Source organism: Podarcis bocagei, assembly GCF_964188305.1.
Source record: "Podarcis bocagei genome assembly, chromosome: 12".
Taxonomy (NCBI): Eukaryota; Metazoa; Chordata; class Lepidosauria; order Squamata; family Lacertidae; genus Podarcis; species Podarcis bocagei.
In genome coordinates, this window is record NC_138137.1 from 52,920,378 (window position 1) to 52,937,741 (window position 17,364).

At 42.7% G+C, this 17,364-nt stretch overlaps 1 protein-coding gene across 1 annotated transcript; it reads right to left on the reverse strand.

Annotated features, from left to right (window-relative positions):
- Positions 1–244: 244 nt before the first annotated feature.
- LOC308569601 (solute carrier family 22 member 13-like) lies at positions 245–15,648 on the reverse strand. Its single transcript, XM_081163721.1, has 11 exons — positions 15,265–15,648; positions 14,218–15,021; positions 11,247–11,350; positions 9,827–9,981; positions 8,130–8,298; positions 6,686–6,806; positions 5,510–5,604; positions 4,244–4,458; positions 2,761–2,869; positions 1,559–1,768; positions 245–603 (listed from the first exon to the last, which is right to left on the reverse strand). Exons 2-11 carry the CDS (start codon positions 14,587–14,589, stop codon positions 510–512), a joined length of 1,644 nt encoding a protein of 547 aa, XP_081019847.1. The 5' UTR covers positions 14,590–15,021; positions 15,265–15,648; the 3' UTR covers positions 245–509.
- Positions 15,649–17,364: the final 1,716 nt, after the last annotated feature.

Consider the following 17,364-nt stretch of genomic DNA (forward strand, 5'->3'; position numbering starts at 1 on the left):
CCTGGTGATTGGACCTGGAACCCTGAGCATGAAAAAAAAGGCATGTTTTCCTCCACCACTGAGGTTATTTAGGGAGTTGAACTGAGTGCTCTAATGTGAGCAGAGGAATGCAATTCAGTCTGCACTGAAAGACAAACCAGCAGAGTTTGCTCTTTTTGAAACAATATGCTGTCCTTTGGAACTCGCACTTCCCCAAATATTGAAATGCTGCTCTCCAGCCAAGCGGAGATTGAACATGCATATATTGAAGTGTGGAAAGAAATGCATATATTAGTGAAAACAACATACCAAAATGCATTGTATCAGAGAAAGGTGTGTACAAAAATGTGCGTATTAGGAGAAATTCGCACTAAAGTGCTGGTAAATCTTCACGAGGACTGAAGAAACCGGTGAGGGAATGTGAAGAACTAGAGTTTCAAGAGATGAGAAACGGGGAGAAATCAAAACGACCAATTCACTCATCCCTGAAATCTTCGCTAAATGTCCTTTGGATCCAAGTGTTATTTCTGCTAGAAGCGTGTAGTGATGGCGGCTTCTTTCAGTTGGCCATCTTCTGTCTGCACAGGTCCATTTTCAAAGCTACCGTTGACAGCCTTGTTGGACCTAATGAAAGGGAATATAAATAAACATGACATAAAGTAGCCCTCTATCGCCCACTAGCCTCATCACCACCACTGTCATCTCTTCCTTGGAGACTTCCAAGCTGTCATCCATCTGTGGTTACAGGGGGTGAGCAGAAACCATCCTGGCTTCTGATTGGAACCCAAAATGTCCTTTTTTTGGCCCTGTGCTCTTGCACAAATTAGCAGTCTCGTGCTAGAGGGCCAGACCAAAAGGCACTCGGTTTTTGCTCTGGATCAAGACCAAAAAGATAAGCATCCCAATTTTGATCAGCAGGATGTTGGAGGGGATGGCATAGCTAAGCCTGGCAGGACAGCTTACTCTATGGTGTTAACCCCTTCACACATTAACTAGACTTAAGCATGTTGGTTACATGAAACTGGTCACCCCACAATTAGCAATCACATTTGTGTGTGTTTTTAAACTAAGTATGAGACACAGAAGGGGATTGTTATCAAGATCAGAGTGCATGGAGTGAGGAATGCTTTTTCTCCTCTGCCTCCATGAAATGTCCCCCTCTATGGCAACCAAATCTTCCCTACCCACAAACCCCTGAACACTATTGCTAACTTAAGCCACCCTAGCATTTTCTGAAAGCTAATTTGCTTTCAGTGGGAGGCAAATTTCACAAAGATTGTGGCTTGGGAAGAGAAGCTTAAGCTGCAATCCCAGCAACAACTATGGCAGGAACCTGGTGCTAAATTTTTCAAAACATGAAACTCATTCATCATTAATGTTGTCATATGTAGTTAAACCTTTATATTCTGGAGAAAAGCCCATAGTCCTCAGTGGACTTACTTCTCCCCAAAAGAGGGGCAGTGTTTTACCAGGACTTAACACAATGGGGTGGGGGCAGAATGGAGCAGCTTGAGGGCATGCAATGTACAAAATGTGAACTTATATACTTCCTATATTTCTAGAATTCCATGCGACTCACCTCTGGCTTGCTGGGGAGTCTCTGATGTCGTCCTGAAGATCCTGGTTCTGTGTCTCAGGAAGAAAAAAGCAGAGGATTCCCGCAGACAGAGCTGTGCCTCCAAGTATCACCATGGGAATAGCAGGGTGGTATTTGCTTAGGAGAACAATCAGCGGGGCAAGGATGCCCCCTACTCTGCCAACCATGGAGCACAAGCCTAAACTGCTTTGCCTGGTGGAAGTAGCAAAACACAGAGAGCGATGCCTGAGAGGAGGCACAGACAGATGTGCCCTGCCAGGGGCAAGTTTCCAGAAGCAAATCAGCCACACCATGCAGTAAACAATTACACAACAGGAAGGAAAGGACAAATATCTCGGTTTTGGTATCTCTAATGTTCTCGGGGTTTTTTTCAGTCTTAAATGCAGTTCACCACATTTCTGCAGCAGTTTATGATTTCGTCACTTTAGTGCACTATCACACACATTAGAAGTATGCTATTTTGCCTATTGCACCCATCTTTGCAATCAATTTTGCCAAACGCAATGCATTTAAAATATGTTGTTTTCATGAATATATGTAGCTGTGTACATTGGATGGTGTTCAGCTATGCTTTACTCAGAACAGACTCACTGAAATCAATGAACATGTCTAAAATTGGGCTCACTCATTTCATTGCTAACTGCTCTCTTGGGCAAGCAATCTGGTAAAAGGGTTTACCTTCCTTGGGCTGAGCCCCCTAACCTGAGGGCATATCTTGGGGCACAACACAATGCTCCCCTTTATTTTGCTTCGGAAGAGCATTGTGGTCAGGTCCAACATAAAATTGACAAGATATACTGTCAATGTCCTGCACTTATTTATAGCACAATATGTGGAGGATTCATATCTCAGAATTTTCAGAATATGCTTTGTACACTGAAGACCTCAAAGTACAGGCACTTGAATCTTTTGCGTATACCTCCAGTTAAATGATACCATTTTCATAAACTTTATTGCACAAGCCATAAGGCCATGGGCATCATCCAAAAACACCAAGAACCACTACATATACAGTAAAAGCACAGTCAAATCTACTAGAATTCTTTGTTACATAGAATAAAAGATAGTTCTCATGCAAGATTTAAAGCCCCCTTTGTTGTCATTATGCCTGTGGACAAAACTGCCCAGGTAAAGCTGAAAGTTGAAATTCATTTTCTAAGCGCCTATACCCAAGATATCCTCACCTGATAACTGTGGGAAAGATTTCAGCAGAAAACACATAGGTGGTTGAAAAGGAGGCAGCCAACGCAGACTTGCCAATAACAGCCAGCACCGTCACAATCACAGGGAAGTCTGGGCAAAGACAGGCAGGGAGGTTAGAAACTAGACCACAAAAAATCAAGGTAAGGCATTGTTGAAAGACCACAGGCCTAGCAAAATGTCTAATCCAGTTCTGAAATGTTACCTGTGGTCCTACAGAAATCTGGAAATATTGTCACCACAAATCTATGGGTAGCTAGAATGGTTTCTGGGGCTCATTTGGGGAGAAGACTGGCAGTATTAGAGCACTTGCTTTGGTTGCAGAAGCTCTCAGGTTCAATTTCTCCATTTTGGAGAATCTAGTGGTGTAGGAAGTGATGCAGAAGAACCTCTTCTGTGACCTAGAGAGATGCCATCAGTCACTAATACTGGGCTAGAGATTGCTGTGTCACCACATAATACTAAACCATCATTTACTTTTATTTATTTTTATTTCTGTATATAGTCCACATTTCAGGCCACTTTCTCACAGTCTTCCCCTGTTAAGATTTCCAGACCCTCCAAATGTCGCTATTTTCCAGGGACAGTCCCAGATTTACAGAAGCCGTCGCAGTTTCTGTTTTGATCCCGGAATGTCATGCTTTTCCTTGGAACATTCCCAGTGCTTTTCTTCTCGGGGCATGCAAGGGGATGCATACCCCTACATATTTTGTGAATCTAACTTTGGCCTCATTGAGGGGCAGTATTTCAATATGAGTTGGAAAATAAGAGCACCCCTAAACATTATTATTTTTTAAGAAAAAAAGGCACTGGGTGTTCCTATTTTCATTTGAGAAATATTGGAAGGCATGGGTTTCTATTTAAATTTTAGTAACTGCTTCTAGATTTGCAAACATACCTATATACTGGCTAATGTAACTATGCAAACCTGTGGCCTGTTTGTTTCTCAGAATTTAGTCCCTTGAGGATCTCAGTGGAAAGGAGGAAGTGGGAGGACAGAAACGGGGAAAGGAACATGTTTTTTCCCCTTATTATTAAAAAATGGTTCAAAAAAGCAGCAAGGGGCAGAAGATCAGGTCCCCAGTGCAAAAGACCCAGGGCTCAGGCCTTATAGCTCCCTTTAACTCCAACCGTGCTTGCCTGTTGTGTCCTGTCTATGAAGAAAGAGACAAAAGGGGGAACACTCTGCACAAACACAAGACAAGTTCTGAGAATATACAGGCACATCTGTGTCCTTCTGAAGCAGTTCTGTATAGCCAGGGGTCTGTGGGTCACTTCTTACATTAGGGATGGGGAACCTTTGGCCTGCCAGATGTTGAACTTCAACTCCCATCATCCCCCAGCCAAGGTGGCCAATGCTCAGGGATGATCGGAATTGAAATTCAGCAACATCTGGAGGGCTGCAGGTTCCCCTTGCCTGCCTTGCAGTTTGCCTTCCAGTTTTTCTCCCTCAAGTGGCTTTTTTACCTGTTGGAATAGCAGGGATGATCAAGCACATGACTCCGCCTAGGAAAAGCCAAGCAGCCTGGCATTTCTTCCTCCCCATCCACTGGAGGAGGAAGATACAGGAGGCTCGAGATGGTATTTCCACAGCTCCAAACACAAGCTGGGTCATGTAGATGTCCAAGCCAAAATCCCCAACCTGGTGGCTCACTCCGTAATACACAAGACTGTCTGCAAACCTGAGAACCAAGCAAGAAATTACTGTTCATTCTGCATTTATTGCTATTGTTCATTTTAATTCCCGGCTCACACAAGCCCACCACTAAACTTCAGTGCTGGTTAGAACCAGGGTGCTGCATGTGATACAGTTCTACAATGCCCTAGAACTGAACGCAGAATTCAGCTTCCTCAGAGTCTAAATCATCATTTTAAATCCTAGTCCTCATGACTGTGAAACTTTATAGGCAGCGTTTGAAGTCTCTGAAGAAACCAACTCTTCTCTTTTTTGCTGCCTCGGACCAACACAGCTGCCTCTTGGAAACTATAGCGAAACAACAGCAAAACAGGTGGTGTCAATGTGTGTCATGAAGAAGGATAAAAACAGCCTAAAAACTATCCATCTGGGGCACAGCAAAAGCATTTTGCCCATTGCCCCAAACATTCCTTTGTTCTATTTGACCGGTAGCTGTGTGTGCAGCTACCTAGATGTAGATCTCAATGGCTGCATTCTGTCAGACAGCCCTGCCTGAACCTTGCAGTCATTTGCCAAGGTGCTTCTTCCTGGACCACCAGCACCCAAAGATGGTGACTTGAAAAAGGATCACATCAGAGGCATCGTATTTGCAGAACACGCGCTCCAGAAGCAGGCCTGCACATCAGCAACTCTGATGTCATTTTGGCACCTGGCAAAGACCTTTGTTTGACAAGTGGGTATGGTTTTCATTCCACCCATCCCACTGATTTTTGTGTTTTCCTTGCTGCTTACCGCTCTTTTGTTTATTTGACAATTCTTGATATTTGCAGCGTGTGTGTTATGCTTTCATTGTCAGCCACCCTGGAAGTGTGACATTAAAATATTTTAATTAATAAAAATTAATTCTCAGTGTAGCAACCAAGGGTAAGAGAAAAGTCCTGCCTTGGACCATACAAAGGTTTAGCCGTAAGTTGCTGGTTGTGCTCATTTTATACATGAAGAAACAATAACAAGGAAGTTTAAACAACACACACAAAACTGAAGCCACTTGCATATTATATATTGGCTGCTGAATTAATGTACTTCAGAATTCTTACCAGACTACGACCATGATTAAAGTCAAAATCCTTAGACGTGGATTCTTGCAAAGATCCAGAATATTCCCAGATTTCACCTTCTCTTCTGGAGCCAGCTTCAAAATGTGCAAGACAAGAGAGACACAGAACATCAAAGGACAGTTTTCCCCAACCTGGTGCCCTCCAGTGGCTTTGAACTACAACTCCCATCAGACCCATCTGCCAGGGCAGCTGTGCTGGCTTGGCCTGATGTGAGTTTTAGTTCCAAACAGCCAGGGTGCCAGGTGGGTTAGCAAGTTGAACTAAGACTGGAGAGATTCCACTCAGCCACAAAACTCACTGGGTGTACTTCGACTCATCTCTCCCCCTGCCCAAATCTCACAGGCCTGTAAGGAGGCTAAAGCAGGGAATGGGGAACGATGTAAGCCAAATGTAGGGGACCTGTGGTCCTCCAGGTGTTTTTGAACTGTAACTCATGGGATTCCCCAGCCTTGGTTATGTTCACTGAGGGTGATGGAAGCTGCAGTTGCACAACATCTGGAGAATGTTTCACACCCGGTGTAAGCTGTCCTCCTTACCTCCTTGGAGGAAGGGTGGGAATGGGTATACATTTTGTTGTAAATAAAACAAAATGAGTTTGGAGGGACAGGCTAACAGCTTAATAAGGAATGCTTGAGGTGGATACGCAACAGATTAAAAAAAAAATTCTAATGCAGCATGAGAGACTGGATTGATTGGATTGATATGATCTATTGTGTTTCTGGGGACGCGGGTGGCGCTGTGGGTTAAACCACAGAGCCTGGGACTTGCCGATCAGAAGGTCGGCCGTTCGAATTCCCATGACGGGGTAAGCTCCCGTTGCTCGGTCCCTGCTCCTGCCAACCTAGCAGTTCAAAAGCACGTCAAAGTGCAAGTAGATAAATAGGTACTGCTCTGGTGGGAAGGTAAACAGCGTTTCTGTGCGCTGCTCTGGTTCGCCAGAAGCGGCTTAGTCATGCTGGCCACATGACCCGGAAGCTGTACGCCGGCTCCCTCGGCCAATAAAGCGAGATGAGCACCGCAACCCCAGAGTCAGCCACAACTGGACATAATGGTCAGGGACCCCTTTACCTTTATTGTGTTTCTATGCCGCTTTCCCTCAATATCCTCCCCAGACATTTCCAGAAAAGGAGCAATAGAAATCCCAGGCTTTGCTACCTGGTTGAGTAGCTCTTCTGAGACGGTTCGTTTGTTAACGGAAGCAGCCTTTCGAAGCACCTTTTTGGCTTCCTCGACCTTCCCTTTTGTCAGAAGCCATCGCGCAGACTTGGGAAGAACCCTGAAGAAGACAAGAGTTTGTGAAGCATGGCTGGGAGTCAATGAAACCAGCAGTAGGTGCAGCAAGAGCCAATGGCAGGGCAGGGCCAACTAATTCTAGTTGTGGGCTTCTCCACACTTCTGCTTGTCTGCTGCTTCCTGTTTGTCCCATGCCTTCCAGGCAGCTTTGCCCTTGTCCGGCTATTTCCCCATGGAAAATCCACTCTTTAGGAATAAATCGGAGCAAACGTCAATCAGGAGAAAAGTCCCTTGATGTTTGCTTTGATTCAGTGGTAAAAAATAGAGTTTCCCAGGGGGGAAACAGCAGCGCAAGGGCAAATCTGGGTGAGCCCTGTAACCTCATTCTCCTCCTTGCTGAGTTATACAAGGGATAACGCTGAGACTAAGAAGCTGGCAGGCAGTGTCTTTTTGTAAGTAAAAAGGCCTTAGGTGGGAGCCATCTGAGGGCAGATTGAGATTGCTGGGGATGTGCCCCATTCGCCCTAATGAACTAGTCTCCTGGGCACAACAGTTCTCATTCAGCTGCAGTACAACCAAAAGGCATTCCCGCAATAAACCTGTGGGAGATCACAGTCAACCCTAACTGCTAGTTAGTACATGAAGGGGTTAAGGACCATAGAGCTGTATTCCTAGACAGACTCAGGTCTCAGTCCAAAGAGGAAGTGATGCCTCTGCATCATATAACCAATGAAAGAGGATATGTGTGGAAGCTCGCTCCCAATCTTACAGCATGTGTTTGGAACTATATTCTTTATTTTCTACCTAAGAGCATTTTGCCTGTATTATCCTTGCTGCTGTATGGAACAACGCACGACTGAGACCTTGAATCCGTAAGTAAATATTTTAAAACTTACTTAACAGTGTGTGACCTGCTCATTGCAAGAGGGGTAGGAAGAGGTCAACTGTTGTGTACAACTGAAAGGCATAAAAAACGGCATAACAACCTTTATTCCTAATGCGAGTTCAGTCTCTGCTGCTGCTGCTCTCTCCCTGCAGGAGAGTGTACAAAGCCCCATGTTTTGAATATAAGCATCCAGCCAATTGTTTTGTTGATCACCCACACTAGTGGGTCCACAGGCATTCATATCTTTTCTCTCAGATCTTAACTCAGGGGCAGCTTGGGTGAGAGGTACTCCTTCAAGTATTTTTGTCCCAAGCTAAATAGAGCTTTCTCTTGGTCCCTGGCAGATCATAAAATATGACAGATCTTAAACACAGGGTGGTTATGAGCCTATGCTACTGTTACTCTTAATGATATATAGTATGCTGTATTGTTTTACACACAGCCCCATTATGCTCATTTCTTGTTCGTGTGCACACTCACCATATGTAAAAAAAGAGGGCGAATGCTGGAGCTGAGCCAGCAAACTGGTAGTTCCTCCAGTCACGGACCGAGTATGCCAAACCAGCCAAAGCCATCTGCCCAACGCCTTGGAAGCAGTAGCTGATGATCATCGCAAGTGGGCGATAGGAAGGCCCAACCCACTCCGAAGCTAAAAGGGTTCAAGTTACAATCAGTATCAGGAAAAGACCTTGCCATTGTCAACCACTCACTTAAAAAAAAAAAAAATCATTTAACCGCCCGGCTTTATTATTAGGTTATTGTATTTTAGTGTTTTGTTGGAAGCCACCCAGAGTGCCTGGGGAAACCCAGCCAAATGGGCGGGGTATAAATAATAAATTATTAATTATTATTATTATTATTATTATTATTATTATTATTAAATAACAGTGGATTAATGTGATGATGTCAAGGAGGAGGCTGGAACGCTTGCAGCAGTTACTGATTATTTGGATTGGGTCCCCAGGTTGAGACACACATTTACACAAACACAAATCATGTCCATCAGAGTTCACCTGACGTGCCTGGCACAGCCTGGCTCTTTCCTTAACTAGGCAGGTGTTGTGCTTTCCACCCACCAGACACACTAGGCTCCATCTGTCCCCCAAGCAGTCTTTACCCTACCTCAGTCCCCTTGCAAATTGGCTCCTAAAGTGTCTCAAACAAGTGGGCCGTCTCTGCATCTCATTTCATGGTTGGGATGCTTCTGTACAGAACAATGACACTGTACCTCAACAGGGCCAGATTTAGGTTTGAGGAGGCCCTAAGCTACTGAAGATAATGGGGCCCTTTATATGTCCAGCTGTCCTTTGTCAACAACAAATTGTAGCTGTTTTTTGTGTTGAATATATGCTAAATGGTAATTTATGAACCTAACAGTTATCTAAAGCCATTTGCACATGCAGAATGTAGGCACCCTATATATAGAAATGAGCAAACCAGTGATATTTTAGGGAGCAGGCTAGCAGGCGGGGCCCATGACTTACATCATAGGAGCCTACACAACACAAAACACTGTTGCTGTATGTAGGTTTTATTTTGTTTTTTATCTTATATTTTGGAACTGTACATCCAGGTTTTTTTCCTTTAATTTTTTTTGGGGCTCCCAAGAGAGTGGGGCCCTAGGCTATAGCTTGTTTACCTTATACATAAATCCGGCACTGTACCTCAACATTCACCTTTAAGCAATGTTACCTTGAGAGAAAATATATCGACAGTCATATCTCGGGTTACAGACGCTTCAGGTTGCGTGTTTTCAGGTTGTGCACCGCGCCAAACCCGGAAATACCGGAACGGGTTACTTCCGGGTTTTGGGGCTCGCGCATGCTCAGGACCACTAAATCACGCTTTGTGCATGCGCAGGAGCGCCGAATTGCGACCCGCGCAGGCTCAGCGCTGCAGGTTGCGAACATGCCTCCCGCACGGATCACGTTCGCAACCTGAGCATCCACTGTATTTGGGGAGGGCAATATATTCATAAAAAGCAAGTTGTGCAGGTTGGATAGAGTAAGGCAGTGCCCCCAACCAGATGCCCTACAGATGTTTTGGGCTATAACTTGCTCTGCCCCCCAACCAGCAAAACTGTGTTTAGTGCAAAACATCTGGAGGATACCAAAGATGGAGTGTGATTCTTTTGATAGCAAGGCCTAAACCTCCCCAGAGAAGCGGAAGTGTCTCACTTAAAGCTGACATGCTGATGCTGATCCCAGCAAAAGCGGCGCCCACGATGAATCTCAGGGCGATGTAGACGTAGAAATTTGGAGAAAATCCTGCCCCAACACCAAAGGAGCCCATGAGGAGGAGGCTGAGCAGAATCATCATGTGACTTCCAGTGCTGGAGGAGGGAAATGCAATACAAGATGGGTCAATCTGCAAAAGGAAGCCTACTAAATTTATTATTTATTATTTTTTATTATTACCTCACAGAGGGCTTATCCTTACTTCTGCCTATACCGTGCCTAGAAAGCACAGGTCTGAGTGGTTTCCCCCTTGTCCTGCTCCTTTCCAAGGGGAAAAACCGCTCTTTAGTGACAGATTGGAACAAATGGTGCTTCAGGGGAAACCCAAATTGCCGTTTGCTCCAACTGAGTGCTACAAAAAGCAGGGGGACAAGAGGAAGTGAGGATAAGCCCAGAGTTATTGTGGGGATGATGATGATTTACAGTGGTACCTCGGGTTAAGTACTTAATTCGTTCCTGAGGTCCGTGCTTAACCTGAAACTGTTTTTAACCTGAAGTACCACTTTAGCTAATGGGGCCTCCTGCTGCTGCCACGCCACCGGAACACGATTTCTGTTCTTATCCTGGGTTAGCGGAGTGTGTAACCTGAAGCGTATGTAACCCGAGGTACCACTGTATATCGTAAGATCTCAGGGCAGTTCACAGCATAAAATACAGGATAAAAAACAAATGATTAAAAACAAATTACTTGGCTCTTGTAAAAATGTTTAAAGAACTAGGCAAAAAGGTAATGGTTATGAGAAGTTAGTAAAAATAAGATTTAAGGTTTAAGCTTTAAGGTTGTTTTTATAAGACAAGATGATAATAGAGTAAGGTAACGTAATGACAGAATATTATGAATTATGGAAAGGATTTGCTGTCCCAACTATTAATCAAGATACAAGAGATGGGAGGAGGAGGAGGTTATGGAAAGAAGGTAATGAAAATGGAAAATTTGAAAGTGATGGGTTTTTTTGGGTTCTGTTTCTGGGTTTTTTTTGGTAATTTTGTCTTTTTTCTGTGTAATTTTAAAAATTGTTTGTTTCAATAAATATCATTATAAAAAAAATAAAAACAAAACATCAAAACCATGACCCACCCTTCCCAACGGCCTGGTTCAAGAGGAATGTTTTCTCCTTGCACCTAAAAATATATAATGAAGGCACCAGGTGAGCCTCCCTGGGGAGCACTTTCCACAAACAGGGAGCCACCACAGAAAAGGCCCCGTTCTCGTGTTGCCACCCTCCGGGCTTCTCAATGAGGAGGCACACGAAGAAAGGCTTCCGATGAGGATTGCAGAAAAGCCTCTGCCCTTCGCCTCCTGAAAATGGAGTGGCCATTTTCTCTCAGCTTCTCCATGACATCTCAAAGTTATACTTACCAGTCGCTCAGCGGGCCAAGGACCAGGGCTCCCACAAGGCCACCCGCCATGTAAATAGACTGAGCGACATCTTTTAAGTTATTTCGGTCACAGACCAAGTTGAACTAAAGAAAAAGAAGAAAAATCCTTGTACTTCCCTCTCCTGACACTGCATTGTGTACAGTATATCACAAATCTACACTGTTTCTGGTTTTGTTTGAATAGTATTAGCCTGCTCTTTTTAAAAATTTAACTGTTTCACTTGCTTTCATAATGTATACCATTTTATTGCTTTAACGCGCCCTGGGCCTTCTGCTGAAGGGTGGACTCAAATTTTACCCCACCTTGGTCAAGTCCCCTCACTTACAAGAATACCTTCTCCTCACCCTCATTATTAGTGCTGAGGCAGAATTATTGTTTTTTTTCAAAAGAAATGTATTAGTTTTCCAAATTTATAACAGACATATCCACAAACATAAAAATAAGACATTAAAAAACAAACAAACATATATCCTAACTGTAGCAATTCCACTTTTGTTATCATTGTTGGGTGACTTCCTCGAATCCCCTTGGCTGAGTTTCCATATAAATCATTGTAGCAGTTTTCCAAGACTACTTTCACATAAAATTTACTTAGTCCAATTAACCTCTTTCTTTCTTTCTTTTCATTTTGACTTATATCCATAGTATTCTACATTATCACATATTTATATCCTAGGCCAATCTGATACTCACAAGTAGTTCTATTTAATTTATCTTAACATATTTAACCAAATAATCTTAGAATTTCTTCCATGAGGCAGAATTTTAAAACATTCCTGTTAGCTCCAGGCATTTAGTGGTGGAAAGAAATTGTTTTTCACAACTTTGAGAAGGTATTTGGTGTGGGGGGTTTTTTTCCCCCCTTTTAAAAAAGATTATTGAGTTGTTATTTGCCATCCTGGGCTCCTTTGGGAAGTAGGGCAAGATAATCATCATCATCATCATCATCCCCTCTTTGGGGGAAATTCCAGAATGCTCAAAAAGAATTGTCCCCTGTGAAGAAGAGAGACAGGAGAGCCGCCATCTTGTTCCAGCTCAGGTGTTCTCTCCCTCCCCTAACTGCCACCAAATCTGAAAACTGAAACATCCTCCTCCCTGAGGGAAGGCGATTTCTAGTTTTTAAAAAGTCTCCCTTTTTTAACAGAGTGCTAATGTATGCATATTCCTATATAAACTGCCTTGCAAGGCTCACTTGAAAAGTGACATGGACAATAACGGATTGGCATAACAAGCTACAAGAATTTTTTGAAACGGCACAGTTGACAAATGGCCTGAGAGGCAACTCAAAACAAACATTTATGGAAAAGTGGGATAGATATAAGATATATGTTCAAAAATACAGTAAAGGTTCACTATCTATGCTAGCATTCGATTGACGCTGGAGAGAGCTGGGTTGAGAAATAAGACCAAGGGTACATATTGATATAGGAATGTATTAGATAAAATGTAAATACAAATAAAATGTAAATACAATAATAAGAGTACATTCATTTGTAAAAAAAAGGAATATACAACGGGATAGACAGGAAGTCCAAAGTGTGGTACATATATGATTTTTGAATAGTTTTTTGTCCTTTTTTCTTTTTCTTTCTTTTAGCATATACACTTTGTATACATGTTGAAAAATATAGTATAATAAGCCTTGCGATATAATATGATAATGTTTACTGATGTAACATAAGAGCTTTAATAAATAAATAAAATGCTGGGGGGGGGAGAAAAAAAATGAAAAGTGACATGGAAATATCTTCATAAACAAACAGATGAACATTTGCTAGTAGCTTTCAGGAGAGCCTCTGAAAACGGGACATTTCTGCCTCTAATATTCCAAATTTATCTCACGTGAGAATTAGAGAAAAATTAATAAAACTTTCTCATTACCTCACGGAGGTGTCAAAATGGTTAGAGGACTTCCTCATGACCTACAAGGCCCAAAATTTGGTAAATGTGCGATCTGGCATAATCTCCTTATTAAAAGTAATCCTTATTACCATGGTATAAAAATTGTATCCCAGCCAAAAAAGATCACACAGCGGTTTAAATGTTCGCGCCTTGTTATTTTTTTTACCTCATTAATGCTGAGTTTCCCTCACAAAATGGAAACCAGGGAAACCGGAAGAAGGGAGAATTCCTACAACTGCAAAATATACTTGAGGAATACAGGCTGAAGCCATTAATTTCTTTAAAAGTTATCAACTGAGACCTAGACAATTGACAAGCAATTGTCTTTAAGAAACATGGACTATTGACATCCATTGCTGTAAAGTTCTGGAATGACGATATGACGTCTTTTCCTCTCTCTCTGGACTGCTTGAATTGTCTCCCTGCTTCAAAATCTGGTTAATAATAATAATAATAATTTATTATCTCCCAGACAGTGGAGTTTCATACTTGCAGCAATCAGATTCAGAAAGTAAGAATGGGGATTAAATAAGAACATCATCCAATAAGGCTTCAACATCAAAGAGCTTCAGGATAACTATCCCATGATATGTAACATCTGGATTAAAAGAAGAGGAATGCCACTAATCTATCCACATTTTGGTACTTTATCATAGGCTCACTGGTTTTTGTTTTCTTTTCATTCATTCGTTTGTTTGTTTGTTTGTTTGTTTGTTTGCTTGCTTGCTTGTTTGCTCAACACACAACAAAAAGGACAAAATGAACCATAGTGAAAGTACCATCAGTCACGCCTTACATAGAGAATTAATATAAATTTCATAATCCTTAAAACTGTAATGGTCTCTTCTTTTTAAACCCGACTTCACTGGCTTTTTTCCCAAAAGCATTCCCTGACCTGTCCGTTCCCCTATCCAGGTTTTTAGTTGTAGGGACAGCACCAATGAAATCACTTTAGAGTTGTCTAGTATGGTTAGCAATTGATGTGCGCGCATGCACACACCCTTCAGGAGAGACAGAGTCAAATTATTTAACAAGGGCTGTAAAATACCTCTGTCAGCAACGATGGCTTTGGATCTGTGGGGTACACCCAACCATCTCGGCAGGCTTCCGTGGAATTTTGTCCGTCTTTTATGATTGAATCGATATCGCCTTCCACAGGAGTAAACATGGAGCATTCCTCAAAAGAGCCATCTGGTTTCCTGGGAATGGTCAAGTTCAGCTGCTGCTCTTGGGTCAGGTTTTGGGTAATATTAAGGATCCAGTTCGTGTTGCAGTAGTGAGGCACGTCCATGACAATGAAGACTTGTCCGAACACGTGAAAGGGAATTAGGAAATTGGGGATGCAGTTCAGCACCACCAGCCATTTCTGAAACCTGCCAAATTCTCCGATCACCTTCAAGATGTCTCCAAATCTGATCATTCTGGGATCTTTGGCAGCCGGTCTGCATGGTTCTCACACCTGGGGACTGAAATTAATGTTTAAACACAATCATGGCTATGGATTAAGTGAATAATTAATCAGGCTTTGGCATCGGATAAACTTAAGGAATATATGCTATCACAGCTACTGCCAAGGCTATACTTTCTTTCTGATTGTTCTCTTCTTATTCAGTCCTGGTGTTCCTTTGACTTTAGTATTTCCTCCAATTAAAAAGAAAGTGAGCCTCGAGGCTATTAACATGTACGGCTGCATCTACACCAAACATTTAGAACACTGCAAAGGATTGTGGGAACTGTAGTTTACCCCCAATAATGCTAAAATCCCCAGCACATTTAACAAACAACATTACCCAGGGTTCTTGGGGTGATGAGAGAGACTGTGCTTTAAATGTACAGTGTGCAGGTATGCAACCTTAGATGAAATAAAAAAAATCCTTCCTGTAGCACCTTAAAGACCAACTAAGTTAGTTCTTGGTATAAGCTTTCGTGTGCATGCACACTTCTTCAGATACCTGAAGAAGTATCTGAAGAAGTGTGCATGCACACGAAAGCTTATACCAAGAACTAACTTAGTTGGTCTTTAAGGTGCTACAGGAAGGATTTTTTTTATTTTGACTATGGCAGACCAACACGGCTACCTATCTGTAACTGGAACCTTAGATGAGTTATAGCAACAAGAGGGGGCCATTTAAATATTGTTTGTTGCAGGACAAAAATGAGCGAGGGGTGTTGGCCTCAAGTCTTTTTTGCTGGGTTTTATTTGGTCCAGCGTCCAGTCTGTTTGGCCTAGCAGCTGACAGCCTGGAGTCTATCTGAGCTTGCTATAAAAGGAGAGGAAGATTGGGAGAAGGAAGGACAAGAAACCTAAAGACCCTGAGGAAAGAGTCAGGGACTTGTTCCTTTATATTTTTCTAAACTGACACAGAAGTAGTTGGGAATCATCAGCGTAAGAGCTTAGCAGAACCCGGGCTGAGCAAGAAGAATAAACGCTCAAGGGCTGAGAACTGCTGCTGTTTGAGAGTTATTGCTGGCAGGCACAAACCAAGGTCTGCATCTGACACGGAACACGAATGCTTTTACAGTGGTACCTTGGGTTACAGATGCTTCAGATTACAGATGCTTCAGGTTACAGACTCCGCTAACCCAGAAATAGTACCTCGGGTTAAGAACTTTGCTTCAGGATAAGAACAGAAATCGCGCGGCGGCATCAGGAGGCCCCATTAGCTAAAGTGGTGCTTCAGGTTAAGAACAGTTTCAGGTTAAGAACAGACCTCCAGAACGAATTAAGTTCTTAACCAGAATTACCACTGTAGTTCCTTTTTTAATAAATTCCATATGTATTCTCCTGAGTCCATAAACACTCCCAAAAGAATGCCATGCGGCCAGGAGTTGTCCCGTTTCCCCTGTGAGCTAACAGCAGTCCATACTGACTGAATGTCTGCACTGCAGGAGGAGGAGGAGTTTGGATTTGATATCCCGCTTTATCACTACCCGAAGGAGTCTCAAAGCGGCTAACATTCTCCTTTCCCTTCCTCCCCCACAACAAACACTTTGTTAGGTGAGTGAGGCTGAGAGACTTCAGAGACGTGTGACTGGCCCAAGGTCACCCAGCAGCTGCATGTGGAGGAGCGGAGACGCGAACCCGGTTCACCAGATTACGAGTCCACCGCTCTTAACCACTACACCACACTGGCTCTCACTGCAGGCCCTGTTTTGTAAAATGGACCAGCTAAGTTGTGCTTACCAGGCAATCTTGTTGAAAACTGGAAAAACCCAGTGTTAGAGAGGTACCAGTTTTGGCAGCACAAGTTTGACAAGGCAGCTGAAATAAATAGATTACTTTAAGGATCATATGTGGTGGAACCGCACCATAACATATCAGTTCCAGCAAACACCATTTGAAGAGACTAGTAACATAGTACGGTGCAAGCTTCAGAGTACGCCTCAACTAGCGCCGTTGCTCCTATTTTATAATCAAAAATGCTGATGTTCCTTACAAGGACTGTTAAGTTGTGGGCGAACATAGCAGATGACACAGTGATTTCTCCAGAGAAGCTCTTTATTGAAGCTGGACAGAACTGAACAGCAAACAGCTCAGCCGGCCTGCTTTTATAGGCAGCCGGCTATCAACATTGTAGCAACAACAACCCAGGGTTTCCCACCTAAAATAACTGATGTGGACCTGAGTGAAAACTATCTACACTATCCCCCTGCTGGCTCAGGGTGAGAACTTTAGTACATAACAAGGACTTAAGTAGATTTTTGATGGTGGCGGCTCATTAGCTGATAAGTGAGCACTTGAAAACTGGTCTCAGGTTAACATTATCCAGGTGGCACACAAACATTTGGCAAATTGATTTAGCTGAAAAATTAACAGGAATGTAAAAACAGATGGCTCTGACACCTTTTTGTTTTTAGTTATTTCGTATGTTAACAGGTGTAGTCACACCATAAGTACCCCCATCAACCCATGAAGACCTATGGCTTAATCTACTGGATTTCACAGTGAACAGCAAAAGTACTATGATTCTGTCTTATGTTGATATTTGTTATTTGTGTGTTCAGAAAACCCTTCTATAAAAATATTTACACTTAGGTACCTTTCAGGGACATCCAAGTATCACTTAGTTGGAAAGTTACATTGGATTGTCCTGTTGGTTACGGAATGAATGGCTGACTCTCATGGAGAAACCACCACTCATATATAGTATGTAAGGAAGGGGCAAATCATGCTTTGTGTTCATATTGGGTTTTA

Excerpts from the sequence above, each read along its gene's own strand:
- LOC308569601 (XM_081163721.1), bottom strand. The coding sequence starts at position 14,589 with ATGATCAGATTTGGAGACATCTTGAAGGTGATCGGAGAATTTGGCAGG. Across the intron at positions 11,351-14,217 it reads AGCCATCGTTGCTGACAGAG|TTCAACTTGGTCTGTGACCG; the intron begins GTATTTTACAGC and ends CTTTTTCTTTAG. Across the intron at positions 9,982-11,246 it reads CTTGGCCCGCTGAGCGACTG|CACTGGAAGTCACATGATGA; the intron begins GTAAGTATAACT and ends TCCCTCCTCCAG.